This window comes from Corticium candelabrum, chromosome 19, assembly GCF_963422355.1.
Source record: "Corticium candelabrum chromosome 19, ooCorCand1.1, whole genome shotgun sequence".
Taxonomy (NCBI): domain Eukaryota; kingdom Metazoa; phylum Porifera; class Homoscleromorpha; order Homosclerophorida; family Plakinidae; genus Corticium; species Corticium candelabrum.
The window spans coordinates 3,925,954-3,945,951 of NC_085103.1; the positions used below are offsets into that span (position 1 = coordinate 3,925,954).

The following is a 19,998-nucleotide window of genomic DNA, read 5'->3' on the forward strand; positions in this document are numbered from 1 at the left end:
CAGACAAAGATACACACAGAAAGGCAAAGGTGCAGGAGCATGGCTCCTGACAGTACCATCATCATCATGGCATGCATTATCTCCGTGCGATTTCCGCTTGGCATCCTTGATGAGACTGGGCTGCCAAATGCCTTTGGCTTCTGGTCAGTGTGACTGTGGGAAAGAATTAGACTCAGATGGATACCACCTAATAACATGTAAGACTGGGGGCGGCCCGGTAATCAGCCATAACAACATGGTTTTAGCATGGTCAGACTGTTTGAGTCAACTGCAATTACATCACGTAAAAGAACCCAGAGGAAGGTATGTCAATTCTGAAGACAGATCAGACATAGTTGTATTCGATTCGGCATCGGGGGTGGATCTTGAATTGGATATTGCTCTAGCGCATCCCTGGAGCAATGAACTAGAAGGTTTATCAGCTACAACTCAAAGAGCAGCGGCAACCAGAAGAGAAAATCTGAAGATCAAAAAGTACGACCAGGAGCTCTTGCCTGGAGGTTTTCGACCAACATTTGTGCCTATAGTCTTCAAACATTTTGGCTGTTGGGGAGAGAAAGCTGAAGACTATTTGAAGAAACTGTCACAGCTATCAAGAGACAAAGACGGAAAGCCAAATGCATCAACCTTCAAGACATACTGGAGATCTGTGTTCTCTGTGTGTCTACAACGATCAAATGCTAGAGTGATTGACAGAAAAATAAAGAAGATTGTTTCAAGAGACAGCAACATAAACATAAATAGTTGTACGTAGAACCAAGCCCTATTGGCTTGGGTAGTATTTAGTTGCTTTGCTTAGATGGTGTATAATAGTTCAATGTTTGAAAATATTTGTATTGACAGACAGACAGACAAACAGACAGACAGACAGACAGACAGTGGAAATACATATAAACAAATGAATAAACAATAAAACGACCAAACATTGATCCTTGATCTCTAACCCAACGGAAAATAGAGAGATACAACTCTCCACAGCACAACGTGATTCAACTTCTTCCTAGTGGACGACAGCGCTCTCAAAACGCGTGACACATAACGAGGCTCCTTCATCGAGACAGCTTTCTCAATAAATCGAATGTGGCCTTTCAAATCTGCAAGCAATTCACAGAATAACATCGTGTACCTGAAAGGAGGCCCCAGTTACTGACCTTCCAGAGATAAAACATTCGCATCTTGTTCGGCTTCTTCTGTTGAATTTTCCTTCTCCTGCTGTGACGCTTTTGTAGTTTTCTCTTCTGACATTTTCACGGCAAGGTGACCACGTGAGTTAAGGTTTAGTGCGCGTGCGCAAACGCGGACTATTTGAATGTAGCCACGCCTCAATCAGTGCCACTGTTAAAAGTACAGTTACAGGTTCTGCAATGAAGAGAAGGTAAACTGCAAGAGTTTACATACATCTATTACAATGCATTGCTTATCTACTGTTGAGACCACGCCTACTTAGTTGCTTTTGTACAATACAATTGACATAATTAATTATGTCAATAATCATTGTCGTCTTCTTCAATGCAATCTTAGAGGTCTGGCATTCAGTCGTTGTTTTTACTATATTATTTTAATTACTATTGTTTTAGTAATTAAATATTTATATTTTATAATCAAATATTATATATTATTTTTAAATAAATACTTTAAATATATTACTATTATGATTATGACTATTAATATTATATGCAGAAGAAATTGACATCATCAGCAGTGAGGTTCGCCTCACTGATTAAACTGATTTATGATAGAGTAGCAAGTTTCTGAGTTTTTTAGAGTTTCTGCGATTGCTGTATTATTGACATGGACAATATTTAAAAAATATCAGAAATATGTATTTATTTGTTCAAAAAAAGGTGTTGTGCTCAACCAGATAAGTCTGGTTTGTAAAGTCTATTACAAGTACCGGAAGCTTATTACTATTATTATTATTATTATTATTATTATTATTATTATGCTGTTGTTGTTGTTGTTGTTGTTGTTGTTGTTGTATTACAATATACTGTATAGTATCCAGCCTGCATTATGTGTTGTGTCTTGTGCCATACGCATTGATCCATTCAGTCCATTATATTTATATTGTAGAAGTGCAGAGTCTGTGGATGAGTTCCGACGGTCGCTGGACATTGCAAATATCGAGAACAGATTGCAGTCTGGGTTTGAAGTCAACAAGATACGACCAAAGTCGGATGATTATTCTGCAGGCTTGCACCTGGACGATGAGCTGGTAAAGAACTCTGTACTGCAACTGGCATACTGGGGTGAGGAGTAACATTCAGACAGCATTCGGTTTATTGTCTGGCTAGATGCTGATGCCTGACAATTTGGATTGTTGTCATGGCTCTCACAGTTTTATCTTGAGTGTGTGTGTGTGTGTGTGTGTGTGTGTGTGTGTGTGTGTGTGTGTGTGTGTGTGTGTGTGTGTGTGTTTATTTGTTTGTTTGTGTGTGTATGTTTGTGTGTGTGTGTGTGTATGTTTGTGTTTGTTCACTTGTTTGTGTGTGTATGTGGTGTGTGTGTGTGTGTGTTTGCTTGTTTGTGTGTGTGTGTTTGCTTGTTTGTGTGTGTATGTGTGTATGTGGTGTGTGTGTGTGTGTGTGTGTGTGTGTGTGTGTGTGTGTGTGTGTGTGTGTGTGTGTGTGTGTGTGTGTGTGTGTTCACAATCAACATAACAATAAGTATAGATCTATACATACATAGCTATCAGTTGTCTATTAACTTTGAAATGTAATTCCACTAGGTGAAACAAATTTCTCTCCACCAAAGCGAAGAAAATCATTTCTTAAAGTAAGCCTATGATTTCAAAACTGCAACATCCCTTATTCTGCTAGATCAGTTGTCAACACCTGTGTTGGTTTGTTTGTTTAGCGGCAAAAGAAATCAACGTGCTCTAATCCACCATCTTCAGTATTCGAAAGATACAATCTCTGTGAAATGGGAGTTGGTAAGAAAGTACAGTATATTGCATGCAATTGCAGTCAGTGTTCCACATGTAATGAGACAATAGGGTCCCCATAACTCCAAACTAAATACACAAATTCTCTACACACACACACACACACACACACACACACACACACACACACACACACACACACACACACACACACACACACACACACACATACACACACACACACACACACACACACACACACACACACACACACACACACACACACACACACACACACACACACACACACACACACACTATGGCAGTTGTATTCATAGCTCTGGACACTGTGTAGGGCATAGATCGAATCCACTTCTTCCGGCAACAAGAACAAGCACGAGATCTTTCCAACAGGTAACATTCACTCCACAACATCATGCATTTAGTCTGTCTATTAAGACCTCTTTCGGCACCTTTCTGTGGTCTCCTATCACACAATTTTTTCCATCAAGTGCAATCCTTTTCTACCAATTTAGCACAATAGTTCATCGTCTGTCAGTCTAACTGTTAGTCTGTCTCCTTGTCTGTCCACATTCATGCCACTTAGAAACGCCTAAGACTATAGAGGTAACGCATGATTTACTTATTTTCCTTTCAGTTTCCATCAATTCTTGCAATGATGAATGACGACAAGCCAGTAACATCACAACAGAGACGGAAGAGGTACACAAGCAATACACGAACTAAGACACGCTCTAACATGGTCACACAGAACGTTTCATTTGCAGCTTCAAGTTACGATCCCCTCTCATCAAGAAAAACGGAAATTTCAACGTTCATCTGGCATCATCCAAATCTGAAGGTACTATTGAGTTTACAGAGAACAAGCAACCAATAGGTCTGACTCTGTAAGCTTGGATATTGTCTATCTGCATGTCTGTCTGTCTGTCTGTCTGTCTGTCTGTCATTGTCAGAAAGGGATTGCAGTGATGCTACAGACTTAGCATATTAGTTACCACAAAATATGTAAGCACAGTACTGTGTCTTATATTCTTCTCTGTCTACAGCTACTAAGACATTTCAGACAAGGAAAAAGCAAAGTCCAACACACAGCAAGAAACGAAAGTCATTTGGTTGGACCAAAAAGGTATCTGCGGTACAGTAGATAACGATAGACTTCAAGTTCAAACCATTCAAATCATATTAATGCAGTGACATGCAACGATTATTATACATATAATGGTGTCTGTCTGTCAACTGATCAATGTCTGTAAGTGGCTGATGCATGCAGGAAGAGAACAGGTTAACAGCTTCAAGAGCCAAAGTCGAATGTCACCTTCGAAAGCAAAAGCAACTCTCAAAACAGCACACTGCCATTAGATTCACAAAGAACAAGACAGCCTACACATTACCATTACTGTTAGAACCACTTACAGTATTCTTCTGTCAGTTTGTCAATCTGTTTGTCCTTCCACTTAGCCATGTGTCTCTGATGTGTTCGATAAAGTGAACAACACTAACTTTACAATCTTACATAACCATTCGAAGGTTGAACTAAATGTTACCGTGCTTCTAATCGTACTCACTTGATTGAGATCTGATCAAGTCTAAGTTCCCAACATCCAACAAACGAATTACTACGTATACAGTGTAATGATGAAATCACTTACTATGCTCTGATTTTCTTCTACAGAAACAGAAATCAAACTGAGAAGTACCACGGATCAACAACGTGACCAGCACAAGTTCTTGCAGTAATTAAAACAGGCGTGTTTAGAAAAAGACAAACTGCTGTAATGTTTCTGTCTTCATGCGGTAGTTAATCACTTACTGTATTAATGATGATTCAATACTCCCTAAGGATAACTAATACTCATACCCACTATCATAGCATCTGCTTTCACAAAGTTGCAAACAACCAATTACAGCATGTGACTGCGCCTGAAGCAAATGGAAGGTAAGAATGAAGGCAAGCAAACAGATACCTCAACCGTGTAAAGACTTTCATGTTCATTGCTATAACGTGTTAATTGAGCACACAGCAATACCATATCACCACACTGAGAAAACTATAGCGAAACGCAGTCTCGTCGCAATCTCACTGTCACCAGAGGCAAAAACAGTTCATGTGCATCTTCCTATGGAGTGATACGTTTTGGATCACGAGGGAACATAGACGTCTTGCGAATGTTGTCTAAGCCCAAGTAGAACATCAATACTCTTTCAAGACCTAAACCAGATGCATGTATTAGATAAATAAGATACTGTTGGTAACAACGCTTGCAAGGCTCGTAGAAACATGTTGATCAAAGAGCAACAGCCATACTGATGCAGGCTGATGTCAAGTGTGTAGCCTGCTGTCTTACAGGGTGTCACTCACCTATTCCTCCGCCGCCATGTGGAGGACAACCGAATCGAAACGAATCGATGTAAGACTTGATTTTTTCTAGGTCTAAAATATAACAAATGGGTGTCACTGATTATACTATAGAAAGCAAAACTAGGGTTGGACAAACAAAATACATACATGTGAACAAATCAAACGACTGACTAACTGAATGACTGACAACAGGGAAATAAGCAAACAGGTAAGCGACTGGAGCTACATACATGTAGGCAGCATCATAAGCAAGTAACACAACATTTCCAAGCTTACCAATTTTATGGTGTTTTGCCCTCTCGGTCAACAAATCAGCATCATGAATACGTTGTGCACCAGACAACATCTCCTCTCCACGCATAAAAAAGTCATACGAATTTGACAGTTTCTACAACAGACAATCTACGCTGCAAGGTGCACACAAGAACAGCAACGCAACAAACCGGATCACGAGGATCTGGCATCGTATAAAACGGACGAACAGCAAGAGGATATTTGTCCAGCATGTAGAAGTCAGTGTCGTACTACAATACATAACCAATTGAATCACATAAGCCGGTAATCTGGCAATAAACAGTAGCACCTTCTCTTTAACCAAGCGTCCTAGCAGCTTCTCAGATGGAGTGCTAAACAACAAGTACCAAACATGAGATACTGTAACTAATTTTGCATGCTTTTTCAGTAACAGCAGAAATTACATGTAGGTAGTCAACTCTGCTAGCAGCTGACTGCTCACGTTGACTCTCAAAACACATTGAAGCAGCTACGCATGCAATGTAGAAACACATGTATGGCATCACAACCAAAAAGTGAGGTAAATTATGCCAAGCATATTTACTGCATATTATGTGCAAGCCTGAAGATCAAAATTTTGGAGAAAGTCAAGGCAGTAAAATAGCCTAGCAAGAAAATTGACTGCCAGACAGAACGATAACCGATGGGTCAATGTAAGTCTATGTATGCTCTTCAAATGGCTAGAAACCTAGAATCACTCACATTACCAGTTTTACATTCCCCATTCATATCAGCAGTCTAATACTCATGCAAACACACACACACCACATTAAATAACTTAGCACCTTGGGTATAACCTACAAACACAATCTGATCATGAAACCACCAAGTAAGTACCTACACACAATTAAATCAAAAGACATTACTACTACAACAACAAAAGACGGGCACATTCCCAACAGACAATAATAAACCCAATGCAAGCTAAGTGGTGCTCTACATTAATAGAGCTTCAGCCAACCCACAACCCATTTCCAGTTATCCTTAATCACATAACCTGTCCTCCCAGAAACCAAAAAACACACACTCACATGTCTGAAGGCAAGTTCTCGAGAATTTTCTCAGACAATGCATAAATAGCCAACACAACTTTTAATACATTGCACTATTTATAGCGATAACATTCAAGAAGTGTTTCATTGGGGCTAAACTTGCTATACAAAACAACTTCAAGAACGAAGCAAACAAGTATGACTAACAATAGTTACTGCCAACTATTAGCCGAATATGGACATTTCTAATAAGATTCATTCCCTTAAAACTCGATTTTCATTCCTTACATGCCGACCAACTATTAGTTGCAATATTAGTTGTAATTGTTGTTGATAGAAGAGGATGGTATGCCCCTGTCTGCATCTGCTGTATGGCTTAATTAACATGATCTTGTCTGGTAAGTTGTGTTGTTGTGACAAGATCCTTAACTGCAGCACGTGTGCGGAAGATGATTGACAAGTGCATGTTGATGTACGTATGTGAATACAAACATAAAAAGCACCAACCCATGAGGCAAATACGTAGATGCATACCTAAATAGGCAGATAGACAAACACAGGAAGCACACAAGCACAAGAGACTAGAAACAGACAACCAACAATACCAAATTATGATACACAACAATGCAGAGAGATCATGGTATTCACAAGCTAGCAAAGTATACTCATGCCTTGTCACATAAAATGCTAACCATAAAAGTTCGAAACACAGACTCCTAGGCTACCAAACAATTTCTTGTATAGTGAAAAAAAGCGAGTAAGACATGCATGCACGCACGCATGCATGCATGCACGCACGCATGCATGCACACACACATGCACACACACACACATGCATGCACGCATGCACGCACGCATGCACGCGCACACACACACACACACACACACACACACACACACACACACACACACACACACACACACACACACACTTAAATAAAAAGTGATCTGCAACTTGTCCACACTGCATATAGTCCCAAACAGAGAGATGAACTATGTAACATATTTACGAGTGAATTCAAACAGGGACCACCTTAAAAATTTTCAAATTCTATCGTATAATCATCTTAAGTCTCAATTCTGGCACTGGAAGGTATTAAGTGTGTGTGTGTGTGTGTGTGTGTGTGTGTGTGTGTGTGTGTGTGTGTGTGTGTGTGTGTGTGTGTGTGTGTGTGTGTGTCGAAACTAAATGCCCAAAACCTGTAGATTACTATACTATAAGTCAATTGTAACCAAGAAAAAAGTCAACAGAAAGTCAGACAGCATTCGGATCTATGACCTCCATTTCTCTAGCCTGTGTCTTGAAACTGTAAGCAATGGAACATGCCAATTCCAATAGCTCCAGTGTTACAGGTCCAAGTCCTATAACCATTGAAGCACCAATTGAAAGCAAATTTAAACTTATTCTACTGTCAGTTCCAGTTCCACAACTACCATTCATATGTGCTCTATGATTTTGGCTTGCGGTCTTCCATAAACAGAGCAACATACTACTTAAACATGCTCAAACAATTATGGTAGCCAAATACCATAGCTTTGAGTGTCCAGAATATGATTACAGTACATGAGCATAACAAACCCTTTAAAAGTCAACTCTCAGTGCTTTACCTAACATATAACTTAATTTCCATTTCTGTGAAAAATAGAAAGTGTGATGGATTAGATAAGCAAGGAATGACGGTAAAGCAAACTACAAAGTGCTACAAACATCGAGAGAAGCTTGCTTTATCTTGTTGCAGTATGAAGTTATTCTGAATCACTTGACACCGTCTCACGTTAAGTGGTTATGTTTTACAATCCGTTAAAGTTTGCATAGTCGCAATGCCAAGAAACGGTTGCACAATCCATAAACATGTAGACCAAGCCTATCCACTCAATATCATTCCAATTGCTACTATAAACTTAAATAGACATGAAAAGCATTAACGTTCTTTGTCAACCTCTCTTCTTCCTAGAAGTATCAGCACAATCACACTGTTTATTCATCAATACCATTGTTTGAGAACTGCATACAACTATAGCAGCAGCATAATATGTCTTATCCCAGATGCTTCACTTCTTCAATATATTAGATTAGAATCATAACGTCTTTGTCATGGAAAATACCAGACAATTTTGTGTCACTTTCATTTCTAGGATCACACGCCTGTTCCAGATACACATGCCTCATACATTTACCACAAGATTCTCTGAATCATTATCTAACGAATTACATCCATAAAAAGTGCAGTGTCTGCCGTATATATCCACACATCTCGGAAGGCCAAATACAAACCAACGCATGATACCCTTCAATTTCTGTTTTGTCAAGATCGACTTCCTGTTGACATGCCAGAGTTACTGTTCGTGAGTCATGCTTCACTCACAAGGTCATTCAACAAACTCATTTAAGCTACTACTAAATGCCTAATGACTCTCTACACAGTTGATTACTTTACTTCTCTGCCTTTAGAACAACCCTACAGACGTCGTTTGCTTATCTTCACAATTTGTCAGGCAGCCTTTCATAGTTGCCTCCATGCCTCATACATAGCAACAACAGTCAGGAATAATATGATGATACGATAAGACGACCAGACTCTGAGTCTAGTTGGCATATTAACAGCTTGTGTGTTCAACAAAATTGAGCGTTCTGAGAACTTGTGTGTTCTGTAAATATGACAATGTCATAACTGCTTCACTCTGTGTGTTCTGTGAATATGACAATGTCATAACTGCTTCACTCATTTGGCTGCACGACAATCCACGAACAAATTCCATGCACATTAACAAACATAGCAAACCCGCCATTCAAACAACAAAGCAACTAGCTTGGAAACGAGAAAAAATGCATGTCAACCAACTAACAAACAGCATGTTTGTCAATAAAAAACAAGCAACCTAAAACGGCCCCAATTAAAAACGTCTACAACCATGCACATAAAGCTAATACATTACCTCAGATCCTCTTCATCCCCCATTTCTACACCAGCTTCTCTCAACATCTCGACTCCCTCCGAATACGTCAAGCGCAAGCTACCCAACACATACTTAACATCCAATATACAACAAAATAAAAATTAAAAAACCTCGGCTCCAAAAACTTAAACGGTTCGGCTGGAAACTGTCTGTGCACAGTTGCAATCTCGGTCACATACCTATGATCACAAGTTTTCAATAATAATTCACAACATTTGTAGTTGATCACTGACTGGTCACGAAGTCCCTTGAAGATGTAAACAAACATTTTGTCGAGCACGTCCAAGACTTCGTGGTAGTGCTCTTTGAATGTCATTTCAGCATCAAGACCAACAAATTCAGTCAAATGCCGATGAGTGTTTGAGTCCTCAGCACGAAAAACTAAACAAAGAGATTAGACTAAATATTTCCGTTTGACACTCAATTTATATACAAGTGCTGTGACTGTCCAACTATGCACCTGCTGTGTCTGTCTGTCTGTCTGTCAAATACATATATTTTAAATCCAAAGAAATTTCCATCAAGAGCTTAAAAGCTAGTCTTTAAGTAAAGTTCCTCTAAATCAATAACAAAGAATACATTTAACCACTGAGTTTAAAACAAATTGATATTTGTCAAGAACACTGCAAAAATTTTGTCTAGCTGAAATTACTGCCATCTTCCTAGAAATCACACTTGAATTGCATTGCTGCAGCTTGATCAAAAATCGTTGTCTCCAGTGTGTTTTGAACTCAGCAATGTATGTTCGTCCATTGTCATCCCTCCACAAAGCAGAGAGGACCCTCAAGTACTCTGACGCTTTCTCCCCCAACGGCCGAAATGTTCAAATACAAGAGGCACGACTGTTGGAGAATATCCACCAGGTAGTCGTTCCTGGGCGTACTTGTTTTCCTTGATTTGCTCCCTTCTCATTGCCGCGCTTCCCCCAGTTGTAGCTGCCCGAGGTAAGATGTCTGATGCCCATGGGTGAGCTAGTGCCACGTCTAACTCAACGTTAGATCCTGTCTCCGAGTCATAAACTAGGACGTCAGGCCGATTGTTCGAATGTGTGTAGCAGTCCCTAGGCTCACATTTGTGGGGCAGATGAACTGAACTCAAGCACTCAGACCATACTGACATCATCGAATCGTGGGTCCACACAGGATCACCACCGTTCTTGTATGTTAGAAGGTGGAATCCATCTGCATCAGAGCTCTTTATATCTAAAGTTCGACCACAATCGCGCTTGTTGACCCACTCTCTCTATCTGTCTGTCAGGTCCATTAGTTAATGACTTTGTTGTTTGCAAGAACTGATTTGTATTTAAAAATCCTAGCATACATGTATGTACAAGTAGAATTTGTATAAAAATAAATTATCTGCATGTCTGTTTCTCTGTCTGTCTGTTTCTCTGTCTGTCTGTTTCTCTGTCTGTCTGTTTCTCTGTCTGTCTGTCTATTTGTTTGTATGTTGACAAACAAGTGATTAATGTTATGATTACAGTACAGGAGTTGTCCAACAATGCAACCAACTGTCATACGTAGATAAGAACACACAATCCCTATACTTAACAGCAGAAGTAAAACATATACTGATATCAACATATTCAATATTATAAGTTGAGTATAGTTGGTTAGAGCTTATCTAATGCCCAAAGAAAGACGTATGGTAAGACCAAAGGTTACAATTTAACGTGACTTTGTCAACTCACTTCATGGGAGCTTTCATGAGTCTATCTGTTTATCCATCTGTTCTGCCTACATTCCACCTGTTTACCTATCAACTCCATCAATCTGCCTACATGTCAATCCAAACACAATATGCCCACAACACAATACACGTATGCCAATGATTCACCAGCAACACAGAACATCACAAGGTTACCTGCTCCTACAGTGAAAACCTTCTCAAAGTCAGCAGCAAGAGCCATTTGCTTGTAAAGCTGCGGAGATTGTGCGAGATAAGCACTTCCTGTCGCAAAAGCAGACGGTTGATGACTAAATGTACCCACTCACTCACCATCATGTTCTTACCCTTAAAATATGAAACTTCGAACACATTTGCTCCACCCTCACTGGCAGCTATAACACAATGTGCCGCTTAGTGTCGCAGAGTAAGACCATGCATGATAGTACAGCACACACCAGAGATGATTTTGGGTGTATGGATCTCCACGAATCCTTCAGATGTGAGATATTCTCGAAAGAGACGGCAAACGCCAGCCTGAAGTCGAAAGATGGCCTGATTGGTAACCGTCTACAAAGAGGTGTACATCAAGCTTGAATGAGGGAATAGAAACGAGTAGTTAAGTGGTAAAACAACAATCCCAAATACAAACACAGCAAACGAACACACAGCCACATAGACAAACATATAGAGGACAGCCACAGACACTTATACAGATAGACTGATAAACAAAAGACAAACAAACACACACAAACAGACAAGCAGCCTCACAGCAGATACACAGGAAGCCAGACATGTAAAGATGAAGTCGTCCAACGTGTTTATCTTAATGCACGTTGCATGCATCCTAAGTAATTCTGTAGTTTCCTGATGATGCTGACAGTGAAGCTACGTGTGTATGTGGTAACTACGTCAAGCGGGACTGCACAGTCACTCACTCTCAAGTCGATGATTCTGTTGTCAAGACGAACATCTTGATTTACAAAGCCAATAGCACTATCCTGTCATACATAACGAACGTTGTGTGGTTAAGACAAGTGTACAAACACTCTAGCTAAACAAATAATCTCATTAATCAACTCAGTAGTTTCTCTCCCTGTCTGTCCATCTATTTGTGTGTGTGTGTGTGTGTGTGTGTGTGTGTGTGTGTGTGTGTGTGTGTGTGTGTGTGTGTGTGTGTGTGTGTGTCAGTGTGTGTGTGTGTGTGTGTGTGTGTGTGTGTGTGTGTGTGTGTGTGTGTGTATGTTCAATAAATAATTCGTTTGTTTGTCTGGCTGTCTGGCTGTCTGTCTGTCTATCCATCCATCTCTTCAACTGCCTGGCCGGCAACCTACTCTCCTCCTTGTACTCTATACTATCCCACTACACTAAATTATTCATCAATTGTTCAACAACGACACTACAAACCTCTTGTTGGTCTCTGCCTTTTCTTTGTCTGGTTGCATCGTCTAACTGCAGAGGCAGCTTTGGCAAAGAATCACTGACCACAAACAACTACAACAATCACAACTGATTACTGATCATATATCTTATATGAACTAGAGTGTAGAGACCGTCTCAATGTGCAGCTCGACGTTCTCTTGAGTAGAGCTGGTCACTTTCTCTGGCGATGCTTTTACAAGCGCTTCAACATCAACAATTGCTTCTCGATTCAAACTAACAAACAATCAATATCACAAAAGAGTATCATTTGTTGAAGATATAGTTAAACATATGCTCACAATGTCACATACACACATGCATACGGGAATACACACACACACACACGCACACGCATGCACGCACACGTGCACACACACACACACACACACACACACACACACTGTAACACGCACACCAACCACCACCACCACCACCACCACCACAACAACAACAACAACAACAACTTCAACAACAACATATAAGCAAAACATATTACCAACAAAGACAAATATACTACAGATACCTACAAAGAACAACACAAGACCAACAACCATATTACCTAACTTAATTACACTACACATATCTACATACCCAAATGTAAAACTCACTTTCCAACAAACTTTACCATTGGCTTACTAACAACGTCCGACACATACAACAGCCCTTGAACAGTAAAGTGCTGTTGTCTCAATAGGATGAAGCATTGCTTAGCAGTGGCACGTGTCGTGTGAACACGAGCTCTCACTAACACTCGTGAACCAACGAGATCTTCGGTCAGATCACCTATCCGAGTCCACACACGATCTAAAAAAACACATTCAGTGTGTGTGTGTGTGTGTGTGTGTGTGTGTGTGTGTGTGTGTGTGTGTGTGTCTGTGTGTGTGTGTGTCTGTGTGTGTGTGTGTGTGTGTGTGTGTGTGTGTGTGTGTGTGTGTGTGTGTGTGTGTGTGTGTGTGTGTGTGTGTGTGTGTGTGTGTGTGTGTGTGTGTGTGTGTGTGTGTGTGTGTGTGTGTGTGTGTGTGTGTGTGTGTGTGTGTGTGTGTGTGTGTGTGTGTGTGTGTGTGTGTGTGTGTGTGTGTGTGTGTGTGTGTGTGTGTGTGTGTGTGTGTGTGTGTGTGTGTGTGTGTGTGTGTGTGTGTGTGTGTGTGTGTGTGTGTGTGTCTGCCCGCCTGCCAAACCACCAGAGTCAATTTTACGTCATTTCAGTTATAGTATTAAGCAGCCAGTCTGTCTACCATACATTGTATAGTTGCATCAACCACATGCACTCTCCATGCAAAGTCTCACCCGTCTTCTCAGATGACTGCACAATCGGTAATACACCATACCGTCCTACTGAGATATCCTACAGCCACACAAGTTGTCACATATCAACACACCAACCAACATGTACACACACACACACACACACACACACACACACACACACACACACACACACACACACACACACACACACACACACACACACACACACACACACACACACACACGCCACACGTCACATCACATACGCCTTCCTCTTCCGTTGCCTTCTGCTCCTAAAAAAGAAAACCCTAGTAATACAAATAGGTGGAATATCCAAAACACGTTTTCCTACGTTCTCTGCGGCAGCCACTGCAGCTGCGGCCTTTCTCTTCGCTTTCTCTTGTTCTTTCAGCTGCTTCTTTTGAGCTTTCTTTGACAGCACTTCCCTGCCAATGTGGTTATCTTAGTACCAGCTAAATACTAATCAAGAGAGACTCACTGCTGTTGAGCTGTGGGAGCTTCTGCCATTGAGATTCGATCGATACACGTGAGGTCACTTGAGCCAGCAAAATTCCCGTATGTCCGGCTAATTACAATATTAATAATAATAATAGTAGGTAGAAAATAATGACTTTAGAGATTTTGGCTTATATTTTGAGAGCTAATGTTTAGATGTTGGTTAACGTAGACAGACAGCAAAGTCGCAGAACGTCGAATTTTACTGCCTACTTAACTTAATTAATATTAATTGCGTGTAGATTCATTGGTCACGTGACTTTGTGATGGAAGATGTCAAGAGACCGTGGCTCAGAGGACAGATATGCCGGGGCGATGCAGAAGACATGCTGACTCTCGATGGCCTAACGTGAGTGTATTGCCTGATTTGCCGGCTTGTTGCACGTATCTAGTTGCGGTACTTCCTGTATAAATCACGCCTCTTCCAGGGACGGTCTCTTTCTCATTCGCCAGACCACGAGAAATCCGGACGACTACGTTCTGACTCTTGTGTTTGATCGCCGCATTTATCACTATCTTATACGCAAAGAAGATGCGAAGTAATTGCTGCACTGTAGTAGCGGATGAAAGAGGACAAACAAGTCACGTGATCGTCTTGCAGGTACCGCTGCGCACAAGGTCCGCCGTTCGACAATCTCGACGACCTGGTGAGATATTTTCGTCAGCACGACGACGGTCTCTACACGTATTTGTTACGACCTTGCACGGTGCAGTCGTACAGTCGCTCAGCAGTGGTTGTGAGCATCGATCAAGGTGCCAGTGTAATCAATAATAAATATAATAAATATAATAAATATAATAAATATAATAAATATAATAAATATAATAAATATAAATATAATAAATATAATAAATATAAATATAATAAATATAATAAATATAAATATAATAAATATAATAAATATAATAAATATAAATATAATAAATATAATAAATTGATTATCTATGTGTAATTGGTGGTTCAGACGACGGTGAGACGACTGGAGTTGATCAGCATGATAGTGATAGTGAACAGGCACCAGCAGCCAATCAAGGCAAGGATGCCATGTGTTCTGTGCATTGAATTAGCTCGATTCTCTTTGTTGTATTGCATTCCAGGCGGCATCTTTGATAAGTTGAAATGTTTCACTGAGGTGAGTGATGACGGTCTGAGGCAGACGTTCATCGTACAGATGATGGGAAGAAAGGAAGTGTCGGACGGTCTGCAGCACATCAAACAAAACATCACGTCGATTATATCAAAGGCAGCTTCGAAGGGTAAAAGAAAGCCTGTGATTCTGATGGTTTCTGGCGTGAGATGATTGGGGTTAGGAATGCACGTGCTCGGTGACTTGAGAGTTTTGTGTAGGAAGGGTTGAAGGTACTTGACTCAAAGAAAAAGACAATTATTGCACAGTGCTTGGGAGAGGATGTAATTTGTTGTATGCAGAGCAAATCTAAACCGTGAGATTTGGGCATCACACACACACACACACACACACACACACACACACACACACACACACACACACACACACACACACACACACACACACACACACACACACACACAAACACACACACACACCACACACACACACACACACACACACACACACACACACACACACACACACACACACACACACACGCACACACACAGCAGCAGCAATCCTCAATAGTCTACTCTTTACTAGGAAGCACTTTGCTGCAATTCTCTCCTCACCGGTAGCTGCGCATGCTCTCAGTGAACTCAAGTTCACAATTTGGACATTCAAGAATCATCTGGGAAGTGTAGGCTCTATAGAAGACATTGCATCTTTGGTCACTGGTTTGATCGAACGGCACTCAACTCTAGCAAAAGGTAATCTAAATAGTCTAGACCAGTGTGTGTGTGTGTGTGTGTGTGTGTGTGTGTGTGTGTGTGTGTGTGTGTGTGTGTGTGTGTGTGTGTGTGTGTGTGTGTGTGTGTGTGTGTGTGTGTGTGTTTAAGAACTACTAGTACATACTCTTCTAGACTGACCGCGTTTACGACTGCTAGTACCCTGCAGGCTTTCCTGCATACATATATAAATATATACACTCTAGAATCTGACACTAATATTTGATCTAGATGACAAAGACATCGGAATTCCACCTATTACGCCGGTCGCCACTTCCAACCAAATCGATTTTGACAATCTCGCTAGATTTCGTCCTGCGTCACCACGTTTGCCACTGAAATCGCCTCGTGATTTACTACCAACCACTATGGAACATGTCGACCGACCGTTAGCACGCCTCAGATTATCGCCAGTTCCGCGACGGAGTCCCTTGAAGAAACAGGAAGCTGTCGACCGGTCACAAGCACCACCGTATCCTGCAGCAAAACCAGACGTTCTTTACTATAAAGAAGTAGCTCGACGGTCATCCTTACCGATGGAGTTCTTGTCGCCTACTGCATGTTTGACTGACGACGACCGACTTACTGAGATACCGCACGATGACACAACTGGCGGCGTCAACAATAGTCCCGGCACCGGCGACGTGCAGTATGTCAACGTACCAGCTCGGTCATCGCGTTCAAAGGGAAAGCTGCCACGCTCTAGGTCAGAAGACGTCGAAGCAAAGTGAGCCTAGGCAGCGAAAAATGCACTAAGGATAGTAAACGTGTGACTGCATGTGTGGGAAGCTCTCTAGCAAACTCGGCTATAGCAGAAATCGTGTTCATGCACAATTGTTGTCTGTTTGCAAGTCTCTAGACCTAAGTTTTGTGTTTCATTTAGTTGTTTATGTAATAAGGTCCTGATAAATTTGCTTGTGCCTCAAACATCTAACCAAACAAGCGGCCGGTGTGTTACTTATCTAAATACATATGTTGTATCTAATATTACTTTCTGTCATTTACGAGACTTTACATACATATGTTGCATTTAATATCAATTTGTTATTTGCAGAACGTTACATACATATGTTGCATTTAATATCAATTTCTGTTATTTGCAGGACGTTAGCGGTAACAAGAAGAGCCGTGGTGTCTTCTCCAAGTCACGAGGAACTAGACGCTATCACTGCTTCGCTACCGTCCGGATGGCAAGCATACTGGAGTGACCGCGAGCAACATGTATACTACTACAACCACGTGAAGAAATTGTCGTCTTGGAAGAAACCAAAACGTCTCTATTCTGATTCATAGTACTCGAGCCTCATCAGAACACTACAGTATACCGTTACAACTTAGAAACCCAACAACAGCCTGCGAGATTAATTAATAACATTAACATTTATTCGTAATATTTCCTACAAAACTAATCCGTCTGCTTTTAATAAGCTATTTACTGTTTACTAGTCACCGGACAGGAATCCGCTTCCGCAGCGCTTACAAAAGCCGTTCGAGGCGCTGCTGTTGGGGTCTTGGCAAAGGTACAACCGGTTGTGTTTTGCAAGTTTTCTGAGGTTCTTCACTATGTCCGCCGTCGGGTTACTGCGGCATGCACGCCCCGGCCGGCTCTCACGCACTGTAATTCGTGGTTGGCTAGCATGTCTGGTACTCGACAGAATTTCCTGAGGGTTGTCCTTTGCATTGGCTTCGACCGGTACCACCTTTGTTCCGTTCCAGCAGTGGCCGTCGTGGGAAACAAGCTGGAACGATGAGCAACCGCTCGACGGACGGCAAAAGTCGCCAAAAAGACGATTCTGCGGCATAAAAATGTTGCGCAAACTTCGTACGTCCCCGCTCTGTAACGGTAATTGTTGACCACTTCCCGTCTCCGCACCCAAACAAGAAGATAAATCACCATGCGGCATATTGCGCAGAGAACCGTCGACTAACGAGCCGTTTCTATCATTTGCCTGAACGTTCCTCCCGCCTTCGTACCACGACCGAGGAACACCAATCTCGTAGAGAAAGTCGCTTATGTGCAAATTACTGCCAAACGTCAACGGCCGTCCAGAACGTTCGGAACAGTCCGCTATCAACTACAATTCGAACACGGAACACAATAAGTCTTCATGCATGCAACAAAACGGTAGGACAAGTGTTGCTTACGCTTTGAGTAAGAGCCTTGCCGTTTTCAATCTTCTTTGCTAGATTCCCACAGTATGCTTCAACGGCAGACTCTATGGAGTTCATGCACGAACAGATGCCGCGAGAATTTCCCAACGCGTCGATGAGCTCTTCAACAGAATCGAGAACGTCGTTCCAAGCATCGTTCAGCTTTGTGAGTCCGGGAAAACACTCTTGCACGACTCTAGTGCACTGAGACGGACAAGCACCGACAGTCGGATGATTGTTGCAGCGATGGCAGAACATGTTGCGGACGAACGCGACCTTGCACGACGGACAGACGCGCAGCAAGTTGGATTTCACCTCCGACATGGTCGCCGACAACTTGGACAACGTGAGTGCGATGCGTTTCGAGAGAAGAATGAACGTGTCCATGCAGCATGCGATTGACATGAGGTTCGAGTTGTTTTGCGTAAAATGCCGGTGATGGCCCCAGTTCGCAATACACAGTTTCATATTGTAGTCGCTCAGCGCGTCGAGAGTGGGCGCATCCTTGAGCGACAGTCGACTACCATCGATACTCTGTTGGATATACTGCGTCGAGAGGCTGTAGAAAAAGGTGACGACCGCATCGTCCATGCTCGGAATCATACCTTCATAGACCGGAAACACATCCCGAAAGAGTTCTTCCAACGATTTCAACACATCCATTCCTCTTCGGCAATTGTTGCTCGCGCCATTCAGGAGAGTTCGCGTAAAGGTAAGAAGCAGCAGGTTGAGCTGCTCTGCAAGACAAAAATCGATTATTATACTTATCTATATACTCAATCTAATTAGAACATAACCAGTGTGTAGTTATTCATATCAATGACTTACCTCGTTTAGTCTTGTACATGCTCAACAGGTTTCTTTCCAACGAATCGGCTTGTTCCTTGATGTGATCCATCATCGAGCGCAGTATGCCGTTGAACGAGTTCTCCATTTTTTTCGAGCAGCACGTGGCAACCCGAGATGCTCCGCAGGCCAGATCCCCTACAGAGTGAAAACATCATCATTTAGTATGCATCGGGTCGCTAGACTGAATGTTAGCTATCATGCAGTGAGATGAGTAAACCCGTGCGCTCTAATAGTCAGACCGGATACACACATGATTCTGTACCGCACAATGTTTACATGTGCATGTAGAGCACGCTTGATCAATAGACCATGCAGGAGCACTCGAGTTACCTTTTTTTGGTGCGAATGGAAACGGCGGCACACGAGAACGATTGCCTGGAAATATACACTCGTAGACGTTCTCCATCTTCTTACAGCTTTTGAGAGGCACACCACAAGTCGAAGAGGCAAAGAGAAGAAGCAACACTGACGCTAGACCTCGCATGTTTAGCGCACGCAACGCAACGACGCGAATCAGACGACAATCAGGGCAGAAGTGAGAGCAACAGCTGCTGAAGGAGCCTTATAGCCGCTCAACAGACTAGGTATATTTACATTAGGAAGAGACAGCCAACCTCTTAGAGAATCCATTACCAGCACCTAGTCTGGTAGCAATTATGTCGTGAATGGAGCCACTAACCGCAGTATTATTCCTATTCATTACCCCAGTTTTCGAGAGCACTGTTTGCATTCTTGGCACGACAAACAACGACAAGAAGACCAAACGTGGAAATAACTG

At 41.8% G+C, this 19,998-nt stretch overlaps 6 protein-coding genes across 6 annotated transcripts in view; 3 read left to right on the forward strand and 3 right to left on the reverse strand.

Annotated features, from left to right (window-relative positions):
* The window catches only part of LOC134194460 (uncharacterized), a 1,131-nt gene extending 213 nt beyond the window's left edge, over positions 1-918 (forward strand). Inside the window, exon 1 of the mRNA XM_062663383.1 lies at positions 1-918. This exon is cut by the window's left edge and continues 213 nt beyond it. Coding sequence (XP_062519367.1) covers positions 110-754 — 645 coding nt within the window. The 5' untranslated portion in view covers positions 1-109 and the 3' untranslated portion in view covers positions 755-918.
* LOC134194458 (26S proteasome non-ATPase regulatory subunit 3-like) overlaps positions 1-1,273 on the reverse strand; it is a 10,834-nt gene extending 9,561 nt beyond the window's left edge. The window contains exons 1-2 of the mRNA XM_062663380.1: positions 1,152-1,273; positions 945-1,094 (exon numbers count right to left, since the gene is read on the reverse strand). Of these exons, the coding sequence (XP_062519364.1) occupies positions 945-1,094; positions 1,152-1,245 (244 nt within the window). The 5' untranslated portion in view covers positions 1,246-1,273. The remainder of the gene's footprint in view (positions 1-944; positions 1,095-1,151) is intronic.
* Positions 1,274-1,306: 33 nt separating this feature from the next.
* Positions 1,307-4,769, forward strand: LOC134195071 (uncharacterized). The gene is made up of 9 exons (XM_062664082.1): positions 1,307-1,375; positions 2,074-2,249; positions 2,729-2,775; positions 2,857-2,932; positions 3,240-3,298; positions 3,543-3,607; positions 3,673-3,746; positions 3,952-4,031; positions 4,578-4,769. The coding sequence occupies exons 1-9, from the start codon at positions 1,365-1,367 to the stop codon at positions 4,593-4,595; spliced, it is 606 nt and encodes a 201-aa protein (XP_062520066.1). The 5' UTR covers positions 1,307-1,364; the 3' UTR covers positions 4,596-4,769.
* Positions 4,770-4,869: 100 nt separating this feature from the next.
* Positions 4,870-14,413, reverse strand: LOC134194495 (aspartate--tRNA ligase, cytoplasmic-like). The gene is made up of 19 exons (XM_062663429.1): positions 14,343-14,413; positions 14,196-14,289; positions 14,110-14,136; positions 13,883-13,940; positions 13,204-13,399; positions 12,727-12,829; positions 12,581-12,667; positions 12,112-12,174; positions 11,632-11,743; positions 11,521-11,568; positions 11,372-11,458; positions 9,742-9,889; positions 9,619-9,687; positions 9,488-9,565; positions 5,848-5,890; positions 5,708-5,788; positions 5,541-5,652; positions 5,265-5,336; positions 4,870-5,114 (listed from the first exon to the last, which is right to left on the reverse strand). Exons 1-19 carry the CDS (start codon positions 14,369-14,371, stop codon positions 5,023-5,025), a joined length of 1,599 nt encoding a protein of 532 aa, XP_062519413.1. The 5' UTR covers positions 14,372-14,413; the 3' UTR covers positions 4,870-5,022.
* Positions 14,414-14,620: 207 nt separating this feature from the next.
* LOC134195016 (uncharacterized) lies at positions 14,621-17,528 on the forward strand. The gene is made up of 9 exons (XM_062664011.1): positions 14,621-14,708; positions 14,788-14,898; positions 14,961-15,112; positions 15,325-15,393; positions 15,458-15,651; positions 15,708-15,802; positions 16,036-16,202; positions 16,452-16,947; positions 17,324-17,528. The coding sequence occupies exons 1-9, from the start codon at positions 14,626-14,628 to the stop codon at positions 17,511-17,513; spliced, it is 1,557 nt and encodes a 518-aa protein (XP_062519995.1). The 5' UTR covers positions 14,621-14,625; the 3' UTR covers positions 17,514-17,528.
* LOC134195015 (uncharacterized) lies at positions 17,469-19,891 on the reverse strand. The gene is made up of 4 exons (XM_062664010.1): positions 19,551-19,891; positions 19,200-19,355; positions 18,366-19,108; positions 17,469-18,295 (listed from the first exon to the last, which is right to left on the reverse strand). Exons 1-4 carry the CDS (start codon positions 19,702-19,704, stop codon positions 17,663-17,665), a joined length of 1,686 nt encoding a protein of 561 aa, XP_062519994.1. The 5' UTR covers positions 19,705-19,891; the 3' UTR covers positions 17,469-17,662.
* Between the last annotated feature and the right edge of the window lie 107 nt (positions 19,892-19,998).

Excerpts from the sequence above, each read along its gene's own strand:
- LOC134195016 (XM_062664011.1), top strand. The coding sequence starts at position 14,626 with ATGGAAGATGTCAAGAGACCGTGGCTCAGAGGACAGATATGCCGGGGC. Across the intron at positions 15,803-16,035 it reads ATGCAGAGCAAATCTAAACC|GAAGCACTTTGCTGCAATTC; the intron begins GTGAGATTTGGG and ends ACTCTTTACTAG. Across the intron at positions 16,948-17,323 it reads TCAGAAGACGTCGAAGCAAA|GACGTTAGCGGTAACAAGAA; the intron begins GTGAGCCTAGGC and ends TGTTATTTGCAG.
- LOC134195071 (XM_062664082.1), top strand. Across the intron at positions 2,776-2,856 it reads GAAGAAAATCATTTCTTAAA|CGGCAAAAGAAATCAACGTG; the intron begins GTAAGCCTATGA and ends TTGTTTGTTTAG. Across the intron at positions 3,299-3,542 it reads GCACGAGATCTTTCCAACAG|TTTCCATCAATTCTTGCAAT; the intron begins GTAACATTCACT and ends TTTTCCTTTCAG.
- LOC134194495 (XM_062663429.1), bottom strand. The coding sequence starts at position 14,371 with ATGGCAGAAGCTCCCACAGCTCAACAGCA. Across the intron at positions 13,941-14,109 it reads AGGCAACGGAAGAGGAAGGC|GATATCTCAGTAGGACGGTA; the intron begins GTATGTGATGTG and ends GTGTGGCTGTAG. Across the intron at positions 12,668-12,726 it reads TCGAGCTGCACATTGAGACG|TTGTTTGTGGTCAGTGATTC; the intron begins GTCTCTACACTC and ends TGATTGTTGTAG.
- LOC134195015 (XM_062664010.1), bottom strand. The coding sequence starts at position 19,704 with ATGCGAGGTCTAGCGTCAGTGTTGCTTCTTCTCTTTGCCTCTTCGACT. Across the intron at positions 19,356-19,550 it reads TCCATTCGCACCAAAAAAAG|GGGATCTGGCCTGCGGAGCA; the intron begins GTAACTCGAGTG and ends TTCACTCTGTAG. Across the intron at positions 19,109-19,199 it reads CATGTACAAGACTAAACGAG|AGCAGCTCAACCTGCTGCTT; the intron begins GTAAGTCATTGA and ends TTTGTCTTGCAG.